Below are 19,543 nucleotides of genomic sequence, written 5' to 3'. Positions count from 1 at the left end.
CATCGATCCATCCCCATGTGAGGTTTGCGTCCCCATCTCATCTGACCACCTGATGGTTGGGTGAAAATCGTGGAGGGGCGAAAAGGAAAGGAAATGGGGATGGATTGATCGGGGTGATGAGCCTGACCTGTGACCTCTCTCCCTCCCTTTCCTGAAGGTCAGTCAGTGGTGAGGGTCTGAATGCGATGCCCATCCCCTCCATATCCATGAACCATGATCCGTTCGTGCAGATCTCTACCAATTCTCAACGCTTGCGTGTCAGTTATCCAGAACCGGTCCGATGGATCCAAGTCCAATTTCCATCCGATCAGTGATTCGTCCTTCTCTCTGTCCTCTGCAATGGGGATAGCTAGCCCTCCCAAGAAGGCAACAAGTTGGTGCCTGTCCTTGGCTTTTGGGTTCTGGATGACGACGAGCGAGCTGAGCTGAGCTGAGCTGAGCTTGGTCCAAAGAGGCAGCACTGTCATGTGTGGAGCAGAATACCACACGACGCCGGTACTACCCACTTGTTCTCCGTCTTTCCTGACAAAAGGGCCAAGGTCGGGGCATCTCCAATTCCAAAACCCTCTCCGATTGGCGATGGGGGCAGCTCCTCCATTCCCGTCTCTCCATGATGTGATGAGGATTCGTCCGTCCCAGTCCGATCTCCGGGCGGCCCCGCGCCCGGATCTCGTGCGTGCCCGATCGCCATCCCGTCCCAGGCACCGGCACCGGCTGACCTGGGGAAAAGGATGGAGGAGAGCGAGGTGCCTTGGTTGGGGAGTGGAACACGCGACTGACTGACCGGAGGAGCTGCAGCATCTGCTCTGCTCTGCTCATTCGCCGAGTGGTGGTGCGTGGACGCCGACAGCCAGGCCAGGCCAGGACAGCGAGGCCCACAAGTCTCATTCGCCAGGTGCCCCTGCAAGCGCCGGCCAGGTGAAAACGCGATCACGCGCTGCGGCTGGTGCGCAGGCTTGGATGCCGGCGTCGCGGAAGGACGGGGACGCCCAGGAATCTGCACTGCACACCAGTCACCTGGCTACGAGATTCTCATCTCGATTCGATCGAATAGACTACTGTTTGCACAGTTGGTACATGCCTGCCTGCCCCCGCTGCGGCTAACCTACGACGGCGCCTCAAATTGGCCATCCTGTGCTGCCCGTGCATGCAATCCAATTTTTACCCAACTTTAGCGCCGGCGGAGGACCACCGCGGCGGCAATCGCAGTTCACCTTCCCCACGGAGAATGATAGCACTTTGGCCCAGGATAAGGTACGGTCGTTCTTCCCAGCCTCTTCTCCTAACCGCTCGTAATAGGAACGGTGCTGGTGCATGAATGATTGGCATTACAGGGTCCGATTCCGATCTCATGGGTTGCGTGCTTCAGCTCGGATCCAAGTTCGTGTCGTGCACTTTCCTTATATTTCTTTTGGCTGACAGAGGTTCTTTACGCAGGTATGTGCAGTGCTCAAAGGCCATTGCAACATTAGCTAGGACGCTAGGTTTTTCCATATTATATTAGACAATGTAGATTTGCATATAAGCTCATAGACACATAAAAATAAAATATTTTCATATTTCCTATCTTTACTATAAACATGATAATCTCTAGAGTTCTGCTCCAGTGGTCCTCTTTAAAGAAAAATACACAAAATTTAAAGCAATATATTTATTATTATTAATATAAAGTTAATTACTATAATTAACTGATGGATACATAAAAATAAAATACTTTTATTTTTTCTATCTTTACTACTCCCCTCCGTCCCAAAAAGAGTGACGTTTTTAACTTTCAAACACCGTGTTTGACTGTTCGTCTTATTTAAAAATTTTATGTAAATTATAAAATAAATTAATCATAGGTAAAGTATCTCTAATGATAAAATAAGTCTTAACAAAATATATAATATTTATGTAAAAAATTTGAATAAGACAAATGGTCAATTAAGATGTTTGAAATTCTAAAACGATACTCTTTTTGGGACGGATGGAGTATAACATAATAATAGATTGCTTTACTTATACTCCTATAAAAGCTAAACCACACTACCCTCAACATGCAAGCCGTCTAACTAAATAACTCATTATTATATACAATTAAAAATCCACTAGCCCATGCAATTATAGTGTCCATATTGGTAAGTCACTATCTATGTCAATATGCAAGCTGTCTAAGTAACACACAACTAAAATTTACTAGCCATACAATTATAATATCCATGTCACCAAGACACATAAGTATTTTATTTGTCCATGTCATCATGTCACGTAATCTACTATATTCCCGCAGCAACGCGCAGGGTATTCTTCTAGTCTCTAATACTTAGAAGTTATAAGATGATTATATATGTAATAAATTATGAATAAATAAACATAAATTTATCGGACGCGAGTTGCCTATACAGGATAACCAAACACAATGGCATTGTATACATTTATGCTATCTTAGGTTGTGTTGTATAAGGTCTAATACACAAATTATATACATTTATGAGTTTGCACTAGATCCGTTGCCGTTGTATAAGGTCTAATAGAGACTAAGCTTAATACATGCAACCAATAAGACCCATGCTATACATAACTCATCCTCATGATGTCGTGTACTCCTGTGCAAACAAGAGCATAGCAGATGGTCCATGCAAACGTCATTGTACATTTTTCTAGCCGGCACTAGGATTTTTTACAATGAAATGTAAAAAAAGAATGTGTATGATAATCTCAACCTGCCACAGTGAGCTACTCTCTCCAATTCAAATTATAAGATGGTCTTCTAGTTAGACCATGGTGCGCCAGCAACCTGTCAATGGATTTTAGGACTCGATGGCTACCCCTGATTCTTACACCCCTCGCAATCTCGGGCCGAATAGCCCTGAGGGACGTCGAGGCGACATGGCTGCAGAGCTGGCCATGACTCCATCTCACTCGTTGCTACTCGCAAGCATTCTTCTATCACCAAGTGTTGGGAGGCATGCGGCGGGCACCTAGCAGACGTCGTCGACCCCAAGAGGGTCACACCCTAATCCGTATTCCTTTGAGCTTAGAGTGCCCGAGTGTGGCTAGATATATACTTAGCAAGAATGGCTCCAAATCAATAGGGAGAACTCCACTTTATAGGCCTACGCGTGAGCCCTTCGCCGCGTGGCGCAAAATGGGACGACGAGGCATGAGGTACGCGTAGCCGAGAGCCTTGAGCTTCCCTAAAACGAGTGGGCTCTTAACACGGCGGGTAGGATCGACAAGACCACATGTCACAAACTAAGTCGCTAGACCTAACACATGCACATGCACTCTACTGGGTACGAGAAGTAGGACCACCCTTTAGGCCGTTAGACCTTGGAGCAGGGCATCATCCTCGGGCCATGCCCCTCTAACAAGATAAGACAATACCGAGACTTGGCTACGTCATCCCACGTGGCTTAGCACCATATGAATCCCGCCCAACCCAATGGACGGCTGCACGATCATATACACTACGGTATGGGAATCACAACCAAGAGCCAGCTCCCTCCAAACCGGTCGGATCCTATGCCCCCAAACCAACCACAAGAAGTCGGGGCAACGTGACCGCGACTAAGGGAGCAGGTAACCCTCGATGAATAGTTGTTCCCCCGTACAGCAACACCATAACTTACCCCAGAATAACAAGAGCCAAGATAGAGGGCATGACATCTACTACGAGCCTATGCCATACAGGGGAGTTGGTAAACAACAGCCATTCACACAGTGCCACCATGACTGGCACAATGCCACCATGACACGCCATGCCTTGGTGTGGGGAGCAAAACCCCGACGACCATATCCAAACGTGTGTACGGAAGCCAGGACAAGACTAGGATGGATTACGGACCAAGCTTACCGACTCCTCTCTCCCCTTGGGCTCTCGATCACTCGGCTTGGGGGAACCCTTCAATTCTGCATGTACCCCGCCCCCACAGCTATATAACGGGAGCTAGACCTTTTTCCTAGACAATCAAATTCTCCTACGATGAAACCCTTCTCTCTGTAGAATTCTAGCTTTCATTCCCCTGCTGTAAGTCTTTGTAGCGCACTTGAACCGAAGAACACGTACTCGTAGTCTCTGGTACTAGATGTAGGGCTTGGTCCCGAACCAGTATAAATTCGTTATGTTTCGAGTGCCAACCTTTGACTCTGTAAAGTAGCGTGGCACTAAATTTACTCGTCGGTCCATAAAACACTGGCGGTATTCAAAATAACAAGAATTGATACATTTTCCATGATTTTGGATAATTAAATCAACATAAGTTCAAATAACTTAAAAAATAGCCATTTTTAATATTTTTTAATTTAAAAGTTACAAGTGATTTTGAGGTATGTACAACTAAAATGGGTTCTCCACTATCTATTCTAATAGTCGTAAATTAGGCATGATTTTAGAAATTTGATGTACCTACCTTTTGAGTTTTTGAAAGAGGAGAGAAACAATGAATTTTTGAAGCAAAACAAGGTAAGCAAGCAGTCTGTTGCGGCATACTATATTTCGGAAGCCAGATGCATGATATGGCTAGTCTATTGGGTTAGCGAGGTGGATAGCATGACTAGAGCATCTGCAAGAGTCTTTGTAAATCTTACTTTCTAAATTATCATTTAGAGAACCATTTTTATAAAAATCGATTTCTATATTTCTTCACTCTCCAACAGTTTTTCTATCTTTTTGTGCACACTCTAGAGAACCGTTCTCGTCTTCTATTTTTGGCTAGTGAAAAATCCAGAATAGAAAATGGTTATATTTGTATGACCATTTAGACAAGCTGTTGGAGAGTAACTTTTTATTAAAATCTCTATTCCTAATATTTAGGAATGATTTAGAGAGTCTTGGAGTTGCTCTTAGAGGCTTGTTTCTGTCTATTGGTCAAGAAAACAACGATGGTGAGTTGGTTGTCTCATGTCTTATCGTGGTGCACCGTGGCGTCGCCGCTGTTCAAACCAGCTGTCACGTCTTATCGTGGTCACAACTTACAACAACGAGCCCTACTTTATTTTGCGCTTTAGGGACATACAATACGTTTTCAAATTTTATTACCTCCTTCTAAAAAATGATGCAGCTCTAGTTCTAACTTTAGACCAAAAGGTCCTCTAGCCTAGTGGTTAGAGCAACTAAGTAGCACTAGTAGACCTGAGTTCGACTCTCTATGAACGAATTTAAACAGGTCTGCATTATCAAAAAAAAATAAAAAAATAGGCTGGGGTTTCCCTTGCTGACTTCGGTATTCTAACTTTAGACCAAACTTATAGAAAAGGGTATGATATCTCTAACACCAAATAGATATACTATGAAAATATGTTCCGCGACAAATCTGATGATACTTATTTACTACCATAAATATTTATAATTATTGTATAAGCTTGATCAATCCATAAATAGTTTAACTTGCTACTATGCTAGAATTCTTCTTTACAGGATAGAGGGAGTATCTCTTAATCACAAATTACAACTCGACGGACCTAACTTTAACCATATTGTACAAATTTATTTGAGACAATTCTAACATATAAGAAATCATTCACACTTCAGCTAACAGATGACGCACCCCTTCATGACGAAGGTGCTTCTGAAACTTGTCTCTAATTGCTTGCAACTCTTTTAGAGCATCTCCAATTGATGGACGATTCGTTGGCGTCTGGTCTGAACAGTAAATCCCAACATGCAGAATTGAAGCGATGCAAGCATTTCTAGCACCTCTAATGCTGCTGGAGTTTGAGGTGCTTGGCTCATCATCTTCTATCTCTGTTAGTAGTTGTTGATCCACAATAGTGCTCATTCTGTCTGGTAGTGCCATTTGAACATAGTTTCGGAGCTCAGTGGCTTCTCCAAATTCATTGCCTGTTGGTCTTTTTCCAGTCAACATCTCTAGTAACAGTATGCCGAAGCTGTATACATCACCATGGGTGGAGACTTCATTGCCAAGTCCATACTCTGAAACCAACAACATGAATTTGTAAGAAAGTTTTTATGGAGAATTTTAATATATGTGGATATAATAATGTTAGTAGAAAGTTCATTTCGAAAACATTAAGTTTGTCTATTTATTTTAGAGATTTCAACTCCTCCATATTCTTCAAATTTTAGGTATTGTTTAGCTATACTTAGGTATTTAAGTAAATAAAACACCCAAAGAGTCTTAAATGTAGCTATAGCCTACGTTGTGGATTAATTAGAAGAGATAAAATAGAAGTATACCTGGAGCTGCATAACCAATTGATCCTCTGATTGATTCCCAACCACTTGATTCATCTTTGTCTTGATGCAAGAACCGCGCTAGCCCAAAATCACCAACGTGCGCAACCATGTCACAGTCCAGGAGAACATTGCTTGGCTTAAGATCACAATGAACAATTGGCGCTGGCTTATGTTGGTGTAGATAATCAAGCGAGGCTGCCACATCAATTGCGATGTGCAGCCTTGCAATCAGTTCTAGTGACTTCTGTTCACCATCTTCTTTCATAGTATGTTGGTGTACCCATTGGTCCAAATTTCCATTTGGAAGAAACTCAAACACAAGGGCCTTGAAGTCCCGGCCTTGAAAATCAATACTTGAGCAGACAGTTAATATCTTTACAAGATTTCGATGTCGAGCGCATCTTAAAGTGTTGCATTCTGCGACAAAACTTTGAGACGCGCCACGCTGCATGAGGTTGAGAACCTTAACAGCGACAACTGCATCCTGATCATTTACTGTCATTTTGCCTTTGTACACTGATCCAAAGCTCCCTGCTCCGATGAGGTTTTCAGATGCGAAACCATTTGTTGCAGTGACCAATTCAGCAAAGGAAATCCTCACATACTGCTCACTCAATATTGACCTTTGTAGGTCTATTGTTGTTGCTTTGTGGCTCTTTTGGTGGAGTATGGATAATGCAAATAATAGTGTGAGAAAAACACATCCACTGCATATGGAAACTATTATGGCAACTTTATGATGTGACTTCTTGGTGGTGGTGTTCAAGCAGGGCGGTAATTTTAGTTCGGGGATACCACCACACAGATCATCATTTCCAGTGATTAAGACTCTAGTTGCATTCTGAAATACCCCATCGATCGGAACTATACCTTGGAGTTTGTTGAACGAGAGATCCAATGAAGAAATACCTGATAATCTAGCAAGGGTCTCAGGTATGGTCCCAGATAAATTATTGTGGGAAAGATCAAGTCTGAAGAGGCCCCTTAGAGTTCCAAGTGATACTGGAATTGTCCCTTGAATGATGTTTGTAGATAAACTGAGATATACCAGGCTTTGACACTCGCTAAGAGAGTCTGGGATTTCACTAGAAATCATATTATTGGAAAAATCAATTTCGTTGAGATTTTTGAGATTGCCCACTTCTGATGGCAAAGTCCCTAACAAGGAATTATGTGAAAGATTCATGTAAATTGACAATGTTGATATGAAAAATAGTTCTTTAGGTATTGAACCAAAAAGATTATTGTGAGAAAGATCCAAAAGTTCTAATGGACAGTTTTTGAGACTTGAAGGTATGGGTCCACTGATGTGATTACCACTAAGAAAAAGTTTAAAGTTGTGTCAGATTACCCAGAGTTTCAGGGATGGGTCCTGACAAAATGTTATTTGTGAAAGATAAGAAATTCAACTTCTTGAGTTTACCGAGAGATGATGGAATAGCTCCTAGAAGAATATTTTGACCCATACCAAGTGCCTCTAGGTTGATGAGGTTCCCTATTCCTCCTGGTATTGTTCCAGTTATCTTGTTGTTTCCTAGGTCAAGAAACTTCATTCCGATTGAAAAATTAGCAATTGAATTTGGTAGCACACACTTTGAGTTTGTTGGAAGGCAAACTTAGTTGCCTCATATTGGTACAATTGGTTAGACTAGACATGAAGCTCCAATCAGCATCATTTGTTGCTTCGAACTCACTTCCTGCAAACACCACTATGGACAGGTTCATTTGATGAGTTCCCAAACACTGTGGAATTGTTCCCGATATTAAGGTACCGGATATTTCAATTTGTTGAAGCCTAGAAGCATTGCATATGGATGATGGTAGCATGCCATGAAATTGATTGACTGATATAATGAATGTTTTGAGTTTGGATAGCTTGCTATACATATCGATTGGGAGAACCCCAGTCAAGTTGTTGTAATCTATTGACAGAATTTCAAGAGAAGAGAGGTTGAACATTGACTGAGGCATAGATCCTTCTAGCTCGTTATAGTTTAGATAAAGTCCAGTGAGGGAATCGAGGTTTCTGATGGAATGGGGTATCGAGCCTGAAAGTTTGTTGCTTGAGAGAGAAAGCGTTGTAAGAAGCTCAAGATTTCCTAATGATTCTGGGATTTGACCTACTAGACTGTTTCCCTGCAGGTCTATGGATACTAGTGAAGAGAGGTTTCCTAACCAAGGTGGGATGGTTCCTTCCAGCTTGTTTCCCCCCAGATGCAGTACACCGAGAGAAGAGAGGTTTCCTAACCAAGGCGGGATGGTTCCTTCCAGCTTGTTTCTCCCCAGCTGTAGTACACCAAGAGAAGAGAGGCCTTGCAGTGGTGGGATGCTTCCTTTTAGTTTATTTTCTAGAAGACTGAGAATGGTCAATGCTGAGAGGTTTCCAAGTGAAACAGGTATTGTTCCCGTTAACTGATTGACACCTAGTGATAAACGGGTGAGATTGACAATGCCGCCTATCTGTGTTGGGATTTCTCCTGTCAAGTTATTATATTGTAGGACAAGCTCTTCTAGACTCACAAGGCTTCCAATGCTCGAAGGAATTTTTCCCGTAAGTCTATTTCTGTTGAGGTAGAGGTACTTGAGATTATGCAGTGAGATGAACTCGCCTGGTATTTCACCCTGTAACTCATTAGTATCAAGAAGGATGGAGACAAGGTGACTGCAATTTGCGAGTGATGGTGGAATGTAACCTTGGATGGAGTTTATTTGAAGTATAAGATACTCAAGGTCACGGAGATTACCAAGCTCTGGTGGCAGGATGCCATGAAAGTGGTTCCATGAAAGGTCGAGCACCCTCAAGTAGGTTAGGTTGCCCAGCGCTGGAGTGATGGTGCCAACAAGGTTGAGCATGGTGAGGTTCAACGCCACCACACGGCCAAGCCGGCTTCCATTCAAGCTGCATGCCACACCGGGCCACTGGCACATGGGAACAGACATGTTGCCCCATTGCACCAGGGCTCCCGATGGGTCCATGCTCACATGTGACTTGAACGACATGAGCACAAGGTAGTCGGTGATGTTGCTTGTGGACACAGAGCAAGGAGAAGATGCAAGGCAGGCGAAGGTGAGCAGTAGCAACTCTCGGAGTAGCGCCATCGTTGCCTGTGGAGCTCTTAATTTGGTTGCTGGGATGGCTGTGTTTGTTTTAGTGTAAGGCAACTCGTGGTGCCTCTGATTTATACTCGAAAGTGGCACCTGCCACTGGATCTAGCTCGAATTAACAACCTGTAGTCAAATGTTTCACTGAGTAGCGACGAATAGTAGAGCAACTGTGATGTAAGTAAACAGAGTTGTCACATTAGTGTCACTCTCCTCCAAATGGCAGCTGGTGGAAAGATGAGATTCACAGGTTGGTCATCAGTCATCACAGTGCTACTAGATCCTGGAATCCTTCAGTCATCACAGCTGCCGGCCAAACCTTTTTCTTATGGAAGTTATATCGTCCTTATTATGGAATCAATTCAGACGGCCTCTTTACGTCCTTTTTTTTTGGCAACTCACGACAGTTTGGTTATTTAAAATGAATTAAAAACTTATTTAAGCCTAAGCAAGAGAACAGGTATGAAGAGACCTTGCAGAAGACATAAGGCAAGGGTACGGAGAACATACATAAACCCAAATAATTTAAATATAGCACCTTAGACTTCAAATAATATATGCGAGAATAATGAGTAAAAAGAAATGTAGTATGTACTGCAGGGCGAGCGTATTTTGATGATATGTATGTTTCCCCATAATGTAAGACCATAAACCATCCTCATCATGTTGTCTTGTGTACATTGTTGTGATGATAAGCACGACGCAACAACTGGCACAACTGAACAGATAGTTCATGCCAACGCTATTCTACCAGTTTTCTAACTCATGAGCCATACTGTGATGCACCACTAGAATAACCTCAGCCTTGCCACAATGTGCTTACACCTTTCCCGCATGAGCAAAATTCAACTACCAATGTCACTTCCCACAGCATGCAGTTACACATAATCCACATTCTTCACTATCTTAGTTCTAATCTCAGTTTACAAAATAAGAGAGAATCAATTTGTCTATCTCAACTTTGTTTCACCAGTACCTCAATTATATCTAGTAACAGCATGAATCTCAGCCACTCAGTATCGCTCTATCGTTTTCTTGATCGCCTGGGAGCCGCCTCCTCTTCACTCTCACTGTCATCATCCCGAAGGGCGCTTCTACCATACCTGTCTCCAGACTGGGCTCTGGCTCCATCTGCCCCAGAGTTTCCAGTGTTATCATGGCCCCTGTTGCCCTGGTCTGATGACACTGTTTCGAACCTGTCGCCACGGTCACCCCCTGGCCTTCTCTGCTCCCGCTTCGCAGCACGGTTATTTGGAGGTGGCGGGGGCATGAAGGGCGCCATACCCATGGGGCGATTAGGCCGTCCAGGCCCGCCCATTCCCATGCCTCCCATCAGTGGACCACGGCCAGGGCCCATCATCATGTCAAGACCTAGAGGGAAAGGCTGCGGAGGCCTACCAGGGAAGCCCATCCCAGGCATCGGGCCTCTAGCAAAGTCCCCGGGGAACCTTGGGCCAACAAATGGTGGGAAGCCACGTGGCATGCCAAAAGGATCAGGCATGCCGAAACCGCCGCCGAAACCAAAGCCATCACCCATCATGTTGGGAGGGAAGCCACGCCCTGCCATCATTGGCCCACGCATCATCGGCATTTGAGGAGGCCACATCATCCCCCTTCCTCTTCCCCTCCCTTGAGACTCTTGGCCATTGGCTTCTTCTTCCTCCTCGCTTTCCTCTTCCTCATCCTCTTCATTGTCGTCAAACAGCACAATATCTTGATTATCAGCTGCCTCGTCAGCACTGACACCCTTTGCTTTTTCCTCCTCTCGCTTGGCCTCTGCTGCAATTAGCATAGCCTGAACCCATATTAAAAAATATCAGACATAGGAAATGGACACTTCAAACAAGTGAAAAAAAGAAGGCAACATATGGTAACTAAAATAATACATATCAAGTAAACATAAGTGGACCAGGCCTTCCAACAAAAATGGGCCATGCTATTTCTCTTTTAAGCAAAATAGCACTAGCACCGACCAACATGTGGAGCTGTGTGCTACTGCTTGTAGAAGAGTGTATATGCATTGTTAGTCCTTATTCATTGAAGAGAATATAATGTGCCATTATTAAATTTTAGTCAATCTAAAAGAAGTAGTAATTATCTCCATTAGAATAAACCTTTAGTGCAAATAAATATTGTAAATTTTAGTAATATCTTCCACCTCTTTCTAGCATAGCCCTGCTATGTGAATCTTATATGCACATAAATTATGGTCACCCACAACCATGACAATTACAAAACTAGTTTAGAGTTAAGAAACGCAGCAAATGGTGTTCACAATGTGACTAGACTAAATCCTATAGTCTCAGTTGCGGTTGCAATGGACTAGGTTGATATGCCTCCTAGTAAGAAAACAAAAAGAGAATGGGAATGTTAAAAACAAGATAAATGGCAATACATGCATAACCTACCGTAAGTTCGCTGTCTGGCTCCAGATAAAGCAGAGAAGCCAACTGCTCACCAATGAAAGGTTCTAGTTCCTGGCAATCTCTGCTGATCTGCATTAATCAGAAGTGAACTGAACAATTAAATCCTGGAAACTTTTTGAGAATGTAGATGTATGAAAAAAACATACAATTTCAACAATCTAGTCAATCATCAGTGTGTGCATACTATTAGAATTTCTATTACTTTTCTTTCTGGCCTACATCAATTTAGAATATCCTTCCGGTAAAATTAATTTTCCAGCTCGTGTTTCAATCACTATATAAACTGTACAAAAGTTTGAAGTTTAATCAATCAGCCAAATGTAACACAATATTATAATCTCTGGTGAAATATAAATCTGACAATAAGGAAGAACACCATATGTAGGGTTTATAGTTAAAGCAAAATCAGCTCAGTATTTCCAGGCAGGTTTGACAATGGTTCATTCAACATTTTGATAAAGAACAATCAAGATGGACATATATCAGACAGGCCGTGAAATAGTGCTATATGTATAAGCTAAACCAACAGTTTCCACACTTTGCCATTTTATGACATAAAAAACATAAGGCGTCACATTTCAAGGAGCCAACGCCAGCAAACACCTAAGACAAGGTGATCCACGTACCTTAACAGGGAGGTTATCATTGTATGGATTGCGGAGATGATGGGTTTTCTGAAATGACAACTCACAAAGCTGCAGTGCAAAAACTGTTGTAAGTATAGACATAATGATGATATTATAGATACCGTTAAGGCTTTCATGCAAAAACAGAGGGCAAGAAGTATTCAATGAGAAGTCTTATTCAGCCACAACTTCAATTAGTAATTTGGTGAATGATATAACCATGCTTGTAAACTCAACATCAATTTTATGGTCCAGTTAAAAAAACAGAATTTATCAATATAAAGGTGATAAGCCATATTCAGTTGTATCATGTCCAGTTTATAAAAAACGCAAACAGAACATCAACACAAGGTTGTTGGCCTACACGCTTGCAAGAACTAAAGCTAACCAACAACTAGTTCATCTGTACAATGAATGAGTAGCAGATCCAAATTTTGATATGGAGAAGGGCACCCAATGGAATGACACTTCAAGGCATTGATACGATAGTTTCAGCTTCTAAATAAATTGCCTGGGCCTAAAGCACATCTTAACCACAATTTCATCAACATATAAGTCTCAGTTTCTACCAATGTTTGCATGTTTGTAAACCTGAGCTTGGCTATTTTAGATGGTTTTCCCAGCAGAATTTAAGTCCAGAGTCCCTTGGAACAGGGTCAGGGTTGCACAGATGAATAGGTGGACAGAAAGGAAGATTTGCGCTGCTACTAACTGAACCAAAAGTACAACATACAATTCATGCACTATAATGTATAATGTGAATTTATAACCATACTGTCATGGGCCAGGGCTAGGCGCAACACATTAGCCAAGCTGCACAGCTTCCACGCCCAAGCCAGGCGGCAACAGCATAAACTTATGTGATGGGTTACATTGTTAGTCATTTGTTGCATTAGGAATTTCCATCTGATGGGTTAGTTTATCAGTCATTAGTTGCATTAGATATTTCCATATGTTTGCCATAATGCCACATGGGCATTTAGAGTAATGTGGTCATGAGGAATCGAACAAAAAAGAGAAATCAATATCCATGCCAATCTATCTTCTCCTTATCCTGCCCTTGGTGAGGCTACTGCCTGCCGACAAGGTCACTCTGTTTGGGCTCAGGGCCATCTAAAACACACCCATAACACATAAGCTATGATTATCAGTTATCAGCTCAAAAGTTAATGATCCCATCATCTGGAAAGGACTAAGCTACAATTAAAGTGGTGATAAACAAACAGGAGTACATAATCAGCAAGAAAACTGCACCTTAAGCCACTGCATAGAGAAATTCCGACCATAATGCGCTGTTCCATGAGCAGATTTCCAGTTTCCACCACCAATGTAGCCACCGATCCTAGAAGTCATCTTTGCACAACCCTTGAAAAGCATAACATTTAGTCTAGTAAATAAATTTAATTGAACAAATTCAAAATAGCATTTTCAAAGATTAGATCAAAGACAGGCAAATACAACAGTATTCAGTAGTAAATAAGAACCTTCAGTATACCTGGAAATTGCGAGTTCTATTAATTGAGAATATCAAAATAACATTCTCGGTGGATTCAAAAGCTTCATTGAGTTTAGCCTCGTTACTCCTCTGCGTGGCCCAAATTCCTTGCTGAACTGATATTTCCAGATTCTCCCGATTGCAACTTTTAACAATGAAGTACCTAATGTTTTACATTTACCAACCCAAGACTGGATTAGAGAACCATTATAGTATAGCACAGCTGATACCATTAAACAATTCAATGGAACTTCTGACAGAAGATGCATAGGTGATGTATTACTAAAATATGGGTTAAATTACTGAATTCACTCAACCACAGTGATAGGTACAAAAAGTAAAAAAAAATGATAAAAGTAAGCCTGACAGAAGGTGAACCCATAGCACTATTATTCATAAAACTAAGTAATCAACTTGCTAAGCTCCATATATATTTCAACAAGCAAGTCAGATATCTGATTACTATGTCTGTAACAAAAGGGATATTCTAACCCTTCTTTTTCAAGAGATTCCTCAAGAAACCCAAAAAGAAGCGGAAAAAATGTTGATTTCCCAAGTATCACAGTGCATGAACCAGATATATATATATATATAAATAGTGAACTAAAGATGTATGGAAACCTAACATACAGGGTCAACTTCCTATAACTAAAAACTGTAGTTTACCGATATAATGTCAACTAAATTTGAAAATACTAAACAAGTACAAATTCAGGTCAAGGTGAGTATAGGGTAAACTGCATATGTTTATAATCCTGTGTATTGTCTCCACGAGCAGCAGAGGCGTGCTCAATAGTCAATACCCTGTGTATGATATGGCCTGGATCAGACTACAGGTCTCCAAAATTAAGCATTCATGCGATGTTCACCATCTCATGTGCTACTTGAACTTTCCACCACGAAATCCTTCTATACAAACAAAGTAGTAGCTTAGCGGTAACTATCGTTACAAAAGCTTCTTCTATTGAAGAGCTAAATATTGTGGAACCAACCTCAGAGAATAATCAGCTAACATATAACCTAGCTTTGTAAAAAGAGCAGCGAAAATGACTACAAACTTTTTCTTTCAATCAGTTGACATAAGCTTGAAATTAAGTACAATTTATCAACAACTGTCAAAACATATAATAATATAATATAATAGTTCTATGAGATACGCTTTGCAACCAAAACTAAACTATGTATGCAGTTTTCACAGTTCTAAAAGCTTTACAAGCATGACTAGAAACTCCACACACACCTAGATGGTCCTTGTGGAAGCGGTGTGGCGATTCTAGTGGCCTGTTGACCATTTGAAACACCTTGGGCCTGGTCATTTGTATTTGGCTTCTGCTGCTGCTGTGGTGGCTGTTGATTCATCGTTTGTGCTTGTTGTCCACCAGCTGGTGGAGCCGCAGCAGTAGCATTTTCTGCCGAATTTTGGTTAGGCATCCCAGAACCCTGTGGATGCTGAGGTCTCTCCCCCTGCTGATTATAATTATTATTTCTATTCTGACCGTATCTGTTGAAAGAACGCATCTGCAAAATCTTCTGAAGAACTTCCTCAACAGAAGGTGGTGGCCCAGGTAGCTTGATATGCTTGTACCGGCAATTAGGACCATTGGGACAAAAACCCATCTTGTACCTGCAAAATATGGAACAGATTTTCAGATGTGACGAAAGATGGCAAGCAATCATTCTTAACTTTGAACAATGATAATACAAATCTAATCCTAAGTCACAGCTTTACAGGTCGTTTGTATGGCCATTTTTGTAGCAAAAAATTGCCAAATACATTGAATTTCCCAGAATACCATGTCAGTTGTAGCTTCTTTCAGTGAGATTATCGAAGTCGCTCAATTATATATATAAAACTGAATCAAACCACATGTACCGACCAAAGACTAAGTCTGGCCCAGGGATCATGATTGCTATAATCTCAAACCCAAACCCCAAATCAATCATCACGAATTGGGCATCTTACTTAGAAAAATTACCAACGAGTTAACAAATTTCGTTATCGCAGCCACCACCAATCTTCTAAAAGCCACCTCTTTCCCACCCAGACGTTAAAATCAACACGTGGAACCCGAACAAGTCGGGTGGGATGAGAGATCTCACATGTTGCACTCCTTGACGTCGTCGTACGAGTGCTTGTACGCGCAGTCGGGCTCGCGGCACTCGCCGAAGTCGCGGAAGAAGCGGCATACGGGCATGCGGGCCTTGTCGAACTGGTGCAGGAACCCGCACGCCTCGCCCTTCATGCAGAGGCCCCGAAGCCAGTGCCGGCACACCGTCTGGCGGTAGCTCCCGCGACCTCGGCCGCGCCCGTGCATACCCGGCCCATCGCCGCCTCCGCCTCCGCCCGCGCCAGGGTCGGTGGAGGACGGCACGGGGCCCCCGCCACCGGCCGCCGGGACGGAGTCGAGGCCGCCCTCGAAGTCGAAGCTCAGTCCGCCGTCGCCGTCGTCCATGGGGAGATGTTAGGGTTTGGGATTTTTTTCTTCGATTCGAGTAAAAGAGAGAGGGGGAAGCTGAACAGTTCTCTCTCTCTCGAAAATCAGCTTTGGCCACTTTCGCCCAAAATCCAAAAACTTTTCAAGATTTTTCGTCACATCGAATCTTTAGACACATGCATAGAGTATTAAATATAAACGAAACTAAAAACTAATTGTACAGTTTGGTCGAAATTTATGAGACGAATCTTTTGAACCTAGTTAGTCCATGATTGAACAATAATTACCACAAACAAACGAAAGTGCTACAGTGTCGCGAAAAAATTTCGCCAAGAAACTAAACAAGGCCTTTGCTTACTTCAGAGATATACCTAATAAGATGGGATTACCATTAGTTAATCTCAAGTGACCGACTCATAATCCACCATGGCGGATTCTGAATTAGATCAACGACTAGCAATTTTAAGATATTTAGAAAAAAAATCAACTCAAATTTTAAAGTTGGCTCGTGCTAGAATAAAGTTACATTTGAATCCGATGTCTTCTAATCTAGTTTAAGTGAGGAATTTATATCTAGTTTTCAATGCACTTATGTTTCGAAAAACAGAAGAGTTTGGTTCCTACGAAACTATCTCTACTTCTATGAAACTATCATCATCTCTCAATATCATATCAGCGTATTTAATGCTCATAAAATTTCCATTAAAATTGGCCTTACAGCTTATGGTCCTCCTTTTTTAATAGATGGTTAGATAGCAAGACCAAGGTAGATACAAACTATAAACAATTAGCACATACTTCCTTCATTTCAAATTATAAGTCGCTTTGTGTTTTTTGGTACATCTATTTTACTACATAAAATAATATGTCTACATACATAGCAAAATGAATGAACCGAAAAAAATCAAAACAAATTATAATTTGAATTTAGAATAGGAGTATTAGCATAGGCCATCACGGTTTTATATTAAAATAGACAGAATCATTAGGAACTATTAGCATTATGTACAGTATTTTTCTACATTTCTAAAGTTTGTTTGGGTCGTCAAACCCCGGTGACATGTTGTAGTTTTGTCGCTGACGTTAAACAAAGCTAATGGAACTAATAGTTAGCACCCCTGTAGCTAATAATTAGTAGGATGTTTAGATCCACTAGTAATAATTTAGTTGTTATTTTTTCCATTCTAGATCATAATGTGTTTTTTTGCGAGACCCGGCAAATAGAGACGCAGACGCTCACAAAATACAAGCGCACACTCACCCCTATAAATGCATGCACGCCCTATCCCTATGAGCACCTCCGAAGAACCGAGTTAGATCGGCAAATCTTGACTTTTCTTGATATATTGTTTTATTATGTATCTAGACGTATTTATATACGTCCAACAGGTCATGTCGTGCCGTAAATTGTGGGGCTATTGGGTCTTTAATTATGTTGATGTAACCACTTGAGAGAAGAAAACAAATGGTTCTGCATTCATGTACACTTTGTCATGCTAAACACATGAGCCTTTGAGTTAGTACTTGTTTGGTTCCAAAATAAATGACCATTTAGCTATGAAATCTAGAAGAGATAGAGGGACTAGATGTTTTCATACTTTTTTTCAACCAAGCGACATAAACCCAATGGTCAGGGTGATTATGCTAGCTCTAGATAGTTTTCCCCCAACCGTCTTCCTCCATTGCTACTCCTACGAGCTTAGGCTCTTCGGCCTCCTCCAATGATGGTCCATGGCAACAATACGAAGCACGAGATGACTCCCTTGCCCACTTACGCGGTGTTTAGTTTTCCTTCTATTTTTTTTAAAAAAGGGTTTTAGTTCATCATTTTGCATAATAGAACTAAACATCATGTTAGTTTTTTAGCAAAAAGATAGTTATTCTCTATTCTGGATTTTGGCCTCAAGACACACAAAAAAAAGCCCAAAAGAGCCTCAAGAGACTGTCATGAGGGTAATAAATTTTGCATTTTGGAGGAAACTAAATATAACCCTAATTTTTTTGGCATTTTGTATTCCATCATTTTAAAGTAATTGACATTTTGTATTTTATGGAGAACTAAACGCCTAGTTGAAAAAAAGAAAAGAAAAGATACAACTTACATGTCCAAATTGGGTCTTGGGTTTTGGCCCAACCAACTATCTACTCAAGTCTGGACTGCAGGCCCAGTTAAAATAGAGTCCGAGGAATGCAGAGAGACTTTGGATAATCCAAGTCCAATCCAGACTCTAGTGGGCCCTTCTCTCTCTCTCTCTCTCTCTCTCTCTCTCTCGCTTCTTTCCTCGTGCGCCGACCGGGCGAGCGCCGCCGCCCTCCGCCAGGTCTTCGCCGGCGACGAGCACCCATCAGGTATGCCCGATCCTATCCTCCCGTCCTACTGTTCGAAACCGAGCACCCCAAAGCCTAGAGTAAGCTTGTATTCGGATCTGACCCAGTTACAACATCTACCACCTTCGAGATTTTCTGCAAAAATTGCCCACCCCTGCCCATCGAGATTCTAATCTAAGTTGTCAAAAAACTTTTTTTCCAGTTATTCTGCGAACCAAAATCATATCCAATTTTCTTTAACCTGTTTTGCATGCCATGTTCATCTACCAGAGGGGGATCGTTCTTGGCACAATGGAAGGAGGAGGACTACCAGGGCCATCGCAATCCATCCAGGTTTCCGGAGACGCGTACTGCAACAGCTCCGCTGCGCCCCTGGACGCTGCCGGCAGCAGCAGCTCACCGGCCGTCGCGAAGCTCCGGAAGCTGCTGTTCCGGCGGATGCTCATCGGCGTCAACGACGGCCGCTACTTCCACGGCCTGTTCCACTGCATCGACAAGCAGGGCAACATCATCCTCCAGGACGCCGTGGAGTACCGCAGCGCCGCCCGTCATTGCTCGCCTCCCACGGAGCAGCGCTGCCTGGGGCTCATCCTCATCCCGGCCGCCTGCCGGTCGTCTTGCCAGGTTGATTGCTCCGTTGAAGAGAAGATGTCGCTCCTCGGTTTGGAATGAATTGTGCTTCTGAAGATGCTATGCATAAGCTACTGAGCATAGAAAAGATGTCGCTCCTGAGTTTGGATTGAATTGTGCTTCTGAAGATGCTTGGCAGTTACTGAGCAACTGAGCATAGATTGCAGCCAATTCTGTTATCTGATAAGGGCCCTGCATGTATTTTTTTTGTTGTACTAGCTAACATCTTTGAAGAACAAAATTGGTGTTCCTGTTTTTAAAGAATTGTGTTCCTATTTTTAAAGAATTGTTTATTTGAAACTATTAGAGCATCTCCAACC

At 42.2% G+C, this 19,543-nt stretch overlaps 3 protein-coding genes across 3 annotated transcripts; 1 reads left to right on the top strand and 2 right to left on the bottom strand.

Moving 5' to 3' along the window:
* LOC8061612 (probable LRR receptor-like serine/threonine-protein kinase At3g47570) lies at positions 5,172-9,750 on the bottom strand. Its single transcript, XM_021449695.1, is given in 4 exon segments — positions 5,172-5,917; positions 6,182-7,515; positions 7,517-7,776; positions 7,778-9,750. Coding segments are annotated over 4 exon segments (3,510 nt in total). The 5' UTR covers positions 9,281-9,750; the 3' UTR covers positions 5,172-5,504.
* Positions 10,062-16,344, bottom strand: LOC8083208 (zinc finger CCCH domain-containing protein 45). The gene is made up of 7 exons (XM_002437400.2): positions 15,931-16,344; positions 15,071-15,454; positions 13,831-13,993; positions 13,590-13,700; positions 12,336-12,404; positions 11,692-11,778; positions 10,062-11,078 (listed from the first exon to the last, which is right to left on the bottom strand). The coding sequence occupies exons 1-7, from the start codon at positions 16,281-16,283 to the stop codon at positions 10,308-10,310; spliced, it is 1,938 nt and encodes a 645-aa protein (XP_002437445.1). The 5' UTR covers positions 16,284-16,344; the 3' UTR covers positions 10,062-10,307.
* Positions 18,475-19,526, top strand: LOC8061611. The gene is made up of 2 exons (XM_002438805.2): positions 18,475-18,614; positions 18,864-19,526. The coding sequence occupies exon 2, from the start codon at positions 18,885-18,887 to the stop codon at positions 19,263-19,265; it is 381 nt and encodes a 126-aa protein (XP_002438850.1). The 5' UTR covers positions 18,475-18,614; positions 18,864-18,884; the 3' UTR covers positions 19,266-19,526.

Source organism: Sorghum bicolor, chromosome 10, assembly GCF_000003195.3.
Source record: "Sorghum bicolor cultivar BTx623 chromosome 10, Sorghum_bicolor_NCBIv3, whole genome shotgun sequence".
NCBI lineage: Eukaryota > Viridiplantae > Streptophyta > Magnoliopsida > Poales > Poaceae > Sorghum > Sorghum bicolor.
This window is presented reverse-complemented; position numbering and strand designations above follow the sequence as displayed.